This window comes from Buceros rhinoceros, unplaced genomic scaffold (assembly GCF_000710305.1).
Source record: "Buceros rhinoceros silvestris isolate BGI_N320 unplaced genomic scaffold, ASM71030v1 scaffold12685, whole genome shotgun sequence".
NCBI lineage: Eukaryota > Metazoa > Chordata > Aves > Bucerotiformes > Bucerotidae > Buceros > Buceros rhinoceros.
Genome location: NW_010412328.1, coordinates 1 through 7,906, shown reverse-complemented (window position 1 = coordinate 7,906; position 7,906 = coordinate 1). Strand labels below are relative to the sequence as shown.

At 40.9% G+C, this 7,906-nt stretch overlaps 1 protein-coding gene across 1 annotated transcript in view; it reads right to left on the bottom strand.

The window, feature by feature from the left end:
* The window catches only part of LPAR3 (lysophosphatidic acid receptor 3), a 10,433-nt gene extending 8,004 nt beyond the window's left edge, over window positions 1-2,429 (bottom strand). Inside the window, exon 1 of the mRNA XM_010136353.1 lies at window positions 2,343-2,429. Coding sequence (XP_010134655.1) covers window positions 2,343-2,429 — 87 coding nt within the window. The remainder of the gene's footprint in view (window positions 1-2,342) is intronic.
* Between the last annotated feature and the right edge of the window lie 5,477 nt (window positions 2,430-7,906).

Here is a 7,906-nt window from a genome sequence, read left to right as displayed (position 1 = left end):
TTTTCGGGAGGCAAAAAAAAAAATCGGAGAACCAGCAAAGCCGTTCTTGCTGTGAAAGCCCATGTTTGAGCCACAGCCCCATCATTATTTCCATTCCTCAATGTATCCAGCCAGGACAGCAAAGCATAAATCAATCATAGCTCTTTCACTTTACTGAATAAGCAATAAAAGGTCTATAACTGGAAAAAAGATTGTTGTTTTAATTATATATTAATATACATTAAAATGTACCTATATCAGATGCTACAGGCATATACCTCATGAGCACATGCCTGTTATTGACTGCTACAGGATTTAAGTAAATGTGCTGAAAATGGAAACATATTCTGTATATTTGACTACTGTAAAGCCAGGGATTATCCCAGAACCCTGTAAGCATCACCACAGCCCAATTATCTTCAAAACCAAAACACAGCTCCCTGTCCAACCACAGGACACAGCAAGCTCCAGCAGCAGCAGGAGTGCTGGGGTTTTTTCTTACACCCACTCAGCACTGTATTGGAATCAGGGCTATTAAACTTGATGGAAGGGGGAGTTGGCGTTCCTGGTTACATCACGCTTCAGCCACTCTGGTGAGGTCAATGGCAGCTGCGCCTTAGCAATTTCACTGCCTTTATTACAAACCAAGCCGAACTCAAACTAATTTACACCGGCAGCAACGACAGCAATTACTTGTAGCGACCAGATCTCATGCAGGGTCTCGGAGCCAAGCAGGAAGAGTTTCTGCCTGATCATCAGGAGCCCTCACATTCACTGTCAGTACCTGAACAAAGGTTTTAACAATAACTTCGTTAACAGATATCGTATAGTTTTAGCAAAACCTAGGAACCCAACCTTGGCACAAGATAACCACGTTAGATATTATACAGAGTGGCAAAACTGTGCCTAACTAAGGACAGAGAGAAGGAAGTATCGGGATACAAAGCTGCAGGAGAGGCAGCAACACTGCTTTTAGCCTCCTTGTGAGCCTCAGGCTGTCACCAGTGCCAAAGAGATAGAATGAGCAGACTGGAAAGAGAAAAAAACCTAGAAGTGGTTACAGGCAAAAAGATACAAAAAAGCATAAGCTTTTCACCTCTGCAGCTAAAATCGATCACAGATGAAGATCAGGTTCACTTAGTCTATTATTACCCTGTGGTTACTTAACAGTTATATCTCATCTCTCCAGGGAGTGGGAAACAAATTAAGCAATCCCCAGCAGGCTGGCTAACAAGCCACATTTATATTAAAGGTTCCTTCTGGGTTTTAAGATTAAAAGGTTCATCTTCTGTCATTTAAGTTGCACTACTGTTTTATTTCTCTCATGCAATATTTTTAATATCTAATTTAAAAATAAATTCTTACAATTCTGTGATTAATGTTTTCAGCTAAGTGATTTTTTTTTAACATTTCACTTTTCCGAGCTAGCTCCTTGGCCTTTTTGTCTTGATTCCCACCCTATATCTAGTAGTCAACGTGAAAGCAGGCCACTTGGCAGCACTGTCCATTTTATTACCCTCAAGAACCTAGGCAGATACTTCTTTTGTAAAAGAATACATTACTTACAGCACCAAATTCAAGTACACAGAACTAAGAACAATTACTTCAGGACAATGAGTGGAAGTACATCATCCCTCATGCTGAAGCATTACAGAGCATTCCTTCAACTAAAAATAAAAAAAGCCTCACAACTCAGATCCACCATAAGGAGTCAACTGGAATTCAATGCCTACCACTCGCTCTTCAGGCAATATGGTAGAGTTGGGCAGTCAGACCAAGCCTCTAAGTGACCAGAGGTCCCTGAGGAGCTGTAGACAACAGCTACTCACGCAGCTGAGTGCTGGGAACCCTGTCCAGCCGAGACGGCTCTGCTCTTACCCACCAAGGCAGTAAAGGACTTGCTTGAGCTTGACATGAAGCTTTTTACAGAACAACCCAAATGCCCGCAAACAGAAGCAGCATTTGGGACAAGAATGGCAGAGGAAAAAAAGTTCTGTGAAAATTATAGGGAAGGTTTTCTGAACATGTTGTATCTTACTATGTAATCATCTCAACAGATGAATCTCTTTTACTTGCAAAGGCAGATACTTTTTGCATCTCATATGGAGAGCAAGCTTAAAGAAATGCAAAAAAATCTATAACAAACTTGTTCTAAATACTTCAGCTTATTGAGATCCCATGATGAAGTAGTACCCGGAAAAAAAAAAAAAAAAAAAAGCCCTGGGCCCTGACCCTTGCCATGGGTTCTCCCCCCCCATGGGACTGTCCCCAAGAGTACAGAAATAGTACCCGGAAAAAAAAAAAAAAAAAAAAATCACACATCTGTAATTCTCCACCAAAATAACCACGCTGCAAATACTCACTGTCACACAGCAGAGCTCAAATGACAAATAATTTTGCAAGAGATGTTTTGAGGTGTGGGGAAAACGCAGGAGGGAGTAGAAGAGCATTCAGCTGAGGTCTCTGGGTCACACGGCAGATTCTGGACGTGTCCAAATGGAAGCTGCGAAGTGGTAGCTGAACTGTGACTAGTTAGCATCCCGGTCTTTCAGAGATGTAGCACTTGGCTGTCTATACCAGCCTACGTACAAAAAGCACTTGCCATGCCAGGGTCCTTCCAGAGAGTGGTTTACGTCCTCCCAGCAAGATGAATCTGACCTCAGGGGAGCCGAGCAGCTGTTGCAGAGACACACATCGGTATCCTCAGTGGTCCTGCCCCAGTCCACACCAGGCACGAGAGATGTGTGATAGGATATCCCATGTTTCCTGGCATGTCACAGTTTAACACATTGCCGGACTTTATTCTCCAGGTCTTCTCTTCTGCAGCCAAATCAGAGGTGCTTATCTTAATCAGGGTAGGTTTAAACTTAAAAAGAAAGAAAAGACACCCTTAAATATTACATATTTCAGATTTAAGTACATGCAAATTTGAAGATTCAGACAAAATATTGTTCAAAGTCTTAAAAATAATAATCTGAAATAGTAGAAAAACAGCTAAATTGGTCAGGCCAGCCTTATAAAGACAACAGAGAGTCCTCTAGAGTCTGCTACTCACTTCATGAAGAATCACCTCCTTTTGCTTTGAAAGAGGCTCTCATGAGCTTGATAGTTCTCATTTTCTGTGCGAAAGAACAGCAAACAATCTTCTATGCCATTGGGTATTTTACAGTCCTCCACGGCAGTAATAACCACGTATTGCATATTCTGCAGATGGGTTGAGCTATTATCTTGCCACAAGTCACTCACAAGCAATACATCAAAACTTTGCAAGTGCCAAAAGCATATTGTTGTCAGAAAGGTTCTTTTCTTTATTTCTATTTAATTACTTCAGTTCAACCAACAATGGCTACAAAAATCAGGAACTGATGGACTGTGAAGTGTGTTTTCCTCTACCACTGAGTAAACATTAAGCTTTGAGTGGGAGAAATCATCCGTTCCAAAAATCTCAAAGGATTTGGTTCAGTTAAACTGCTTTCAAATGCAAAAGCATGCATTAAGAACTCTTCCCAGTCCAGCACATCTTGAGCTCTGTTTGTCTCAAGGACAGCTTGCATATTTGATTTTAAATTCCCCTACGTAAGTGTAACTTTTATCAAGTCAGAAAATGTTCTTTACCATTCTTAAAATAAAAGTCTAAAGTTTGCATGAGTGTATAGGAATATACGACACTAGCTTATATATATAATACATATATGTAAAGAATTAGCGAAATAAAACATCTAGATAATGTTTTGGATAAAAGCTTCACCTAGTTGCAAGCTAACATGCTTTAATAATTGTTATTCAATTAGAATCTCATTTGTTTCAAGAAAGTTACTAAAAATCAGTGTATTTATAATTAAAATTAATATCAGATTTTTAAATCAAAGATCTTAGTGATTCAAATTGTGATTAAAATCACCTTTTAAGTCACTTCGATTCAAAATTAAATTCAGCCTGTAAGTCAGCTCTAAAGTTGAGTTACACATTATTAACGCAGACATTTCTGAAGAAAACTCAAAAATAGTACCCTAATGAGAAAGTCATTACAAAATTCAGCCTGCAAGCCATAATGCGATTCCTGGCACACCCCTCTAGTTTTCTGCCTCTTTCCTGACCATTAAAAACTAACTTGTTTCAGAAAGTTGGTCACCGCCTTAATGAAGGGTTGGCATCAGTTTGGGGGACTTTGATGGTTTCTGCCCTGCTCCCGTGTACATGCAACAGGGAATGGAGCCCACAAGGGCAATTCAGCATCCAGAATGATACAACCTAGAACCAGGGAGAAAGTGAAGCCAGTACAGTCCGGGCAGGTCTGTGGCACAGCACACGTGAGCAAGCAGCACCCAGGCTCAGCCTGCAAAGTGGGCAGTCAGCCAGCCTATGCCACAGCACTTCACCTTCCTGCCTCCCCTTGTCCATTAGCAAAGATGAGGCATTAAACACAGACCTCTAAAATACTTAGAAACTTATTACAAAAGTTGCTCTTCAGAAAGCAGAGCTTGTCGCAATGATTTGTCACAGGTATTGGTGACAGAGCAAAGTGGCAAGTCCCTTGAAATCCTTTCTTTACATTCAAACTGTTCTGCGAAGAAATATGAAGTAGCAGCAGTTAACTGTCTGCACATGCTGCTTAGACTTTTCAAACTTATCCTACAAGCAGCAGACAGCCCTTGATACCGTACCACGAAAGGAGTGCCTGGAGGCTTGCCGACTACACAGCCCTCAGCAAGGGCTCCCTGCAGCAGCGCTCCTGCCTGTCCGCACCCTGTGCCACAGGCAGATGTGAACACTCTCCATCCCTTCCTCTTCTTCAGGATAAAAAACTAGTGCTGCTTCTGTTCTTCTAGTTACTGAAAATCCTTCTCATCTCACTCCCAGAGACGGCACGGGCAGAAGAAAGCCAGGGGGCTGGGCAGCCGAGCTATACATACAAGTGGTATCATTTCAGAAAGGCAAGCGGTTCCGTGCTCCCCCCCCACTCTGCGTACTTGTATGGCCACAGAGCAAAAGAGCCAAGCGATTGCAGAGTAACCCAAGAAACCCATTCAGGCTACCTCAGCTTAGAAAGAAATAACTGTGAAGAAAAGGGTGTGTAAAACAGCAGAGACCAAAAGTGTTAATGTGTAACTGTAAGAAGGAACTTTTTGTGAGGTAAGTACTCTGGTTCACTTTTAATTGTCCTTAATAGTTAATTGATATTATAACAAAAATGGATTTGGAGAAATGAACTGAAAGGAAGCACATAAAGAACCCAAAGATATGCCCCAACGCATCTGGTACTAACAGGGGATGCAACAGAAGCCAACATTCGTTCAACAAGTTTCACAGAGAAAAAATTATCTCAGAAGTAACTGTTTTACATTTTGTTAAGGAATTCTCTGGGCACTGCCTGTACTTGGAACAGCATGCTACACAGTCCACTCTAAGGAACTGATAATACACTTTGAGAGCCATTTTTTAAATTTGGCTTTACAAATTGGAAAGAAGTTATTATTATAAAACTACTAGGCTCAGTGAGTACGGTTTTTATCCAAAGAATTTATTTATTTTATTTATTAGCAAGGGAATCTACTTCTGGTTGTGTTTGGCTATGTTTTTTATTTGTAATTTAAGTATCTCGAATTTCAGATAATTGGCTGAATCAAATCAAGCACACACAAGCAGGACTATCCCATTATCTTGCTCTCCAATACCTTTTAGAATGAAGGAGAGCAGAGTGCCACATCCATTTCCACTCCAAGCCTGCTTCACCTACATAATGTTAACTTGATGGAAAGTACAGCAGCACTCATACTTCCAGGATGGTCCTGGCGATTTCCAGTAGTAGTCCATTTCAATGGCATCATCTTTTGGACTGAAAAGGGAAGGGAATGAGGTGAAGGGAATCGAGATGATTCTTTGGCAGCTCTTACATTCTCAGTGGTGGAAACATCTAAGGTTTTACTGTTTATCATATAGGCTGTGTAAAATACCAAGGCTATATGGTACAAACAAAAGGTCTTAAGTATGAAACCTACTAAAAATGTAGAACCTCAGGATTAAATGTTTAAGTTGCAGAGAGAGAAAGTAGTACCAACAGCCATGCACCACAGTGCTCTGTACACACAGCCTGATAAGAGGCTTAAAAAAAACTTCAGAGCAAATTTCTAAGTATATCACTTCAAAGTACTAAAGAGCGATAAACAATACAACAGAAAAGGACTACAGAGAAATATCACCATGCACAAAAAAAAAAAAAAAAAAAATCTGTGTCACCCTGTGCCTGTATGTGACAGTGCTGTTCCTCTGGGAGCCGCTGCAGAATGGCACGGACAGTTGAACTGCAAAGCACAGAGATACAGGGGCACCTACACCAAGGTATTACAAAGCTCATGCTCCAGCTCCTGAAATACCCTTGGTACAGCACTGCTCTGCTACACAAAATTGCTTTTTAAAGCTCTGATCCACTGCAGAAAGATGGTACGGACAGATACTAAGTAACTCACTAGTTACCACAAGTTTAGACTTCAGACTTCGGTAATTTAAGACTTCCTGAAATTATGGTTTACTAAATCTATATATGGAGTTCAAACTAAAAACTTCATTGCAAAGCTTTCATTTAGTCTCCTTTAACTGTGGCTCTGGAATGAGCTGGCAGGTCATCCTATAATGCTGAAACAGACGCAGCATTTAAAGTCTTTAAAAGCCATTCAAGCAGCCTGTACATTGTGAAACATGCCTAGAAGAAAATACCTGTTCGGCTTCTAAACTAAGTTTTCCATTTCTGCAAAACTTCCAGGTCTGCTCATTAATCACTATCAGCTCCATTTTTACAGTTCAACAGATCAGGTTGCTTTCACAAAACCTACAGAATATGAATACAGGCTATTTCAGCACAGTCACAACCAAGTGAACTTCAATTATTTATTTTCAGCACATAGCTGATGAGGACCAATATGAAGGCACTGCTAATTAAAACAAGCCACCTGACTACCTGATCTGTAACAGCTGCAAGCAAACATTTCAGTGGAACTGGTAGAAATGGTAAGCTCCAAGAAGTATTTGCTAGAGAAGCGGACCTAATGGCTTAAAAGTAGAATCCAGGTACGTGAATCATTAAGACTAATAAATGCCAAAGGTATAAACTCTCTGTGATGTCAGACCTTATTCTTGACAGAATAGCATAAAGACTATGCTGGAGGATGTTCCAAACTGGTTAACAGTCATAGTAGCACAGAAAAATAAGGATACATCAATCTAACTTATCTGAAACTACAGCCTGTCATTCTGCAAAAAACCGAGTATCAGCAGGTAAAGCTGAAAGATAAGAGCTGCAGCTGCTTTACTGAACGTGCACATTTCTCCTGTTTTGTAAGGTTTTCTTTAATTTCACTTCATTTTCAGTACACAGATAAAGTTAGTGAAATCAGATTTTTTTTTCCACCATATAACTGGATTTGAGTTGTGCTTCCTACTGCACCTCTTAGAAGACCCTAAGAACATGCAAGAAACCACATACTCTGCATGGCTTGAAGAACAATGCTGCTTACCGATGTGTAACAAGAAATGTCTTTCTAGATTCACGTTACAGAAAGGAGAACAGATCTACCCACAAAGGTCCAAAAGTGCCTTTTTTCCTTAAGGAAAAGGCCTAATCAAAAGATAAGGTGAAACAACATAACTGTCTTTTCCAGTGCATTGCACAGCTTAAGATGACATCTTATGAAAAACTTCATAAAAGAATTTGTGCCAGCCTACCGTACCCTTACCGCCAGTGCCTCGACACACACCCAAATCCAGAGACATGCAGACCAAGCTTCAAACACACAGAAACGCACATGTGTTCACGTCGGAAGCGTCTGTATTTTTTATACTCGCACTGAACACGTACAGACAGACGCGCCCGGGACGCAGCGCTGCACACCCGCGCTAAGCAGGGCTGTGCGGGGCGGGGGCACGGCGGGCG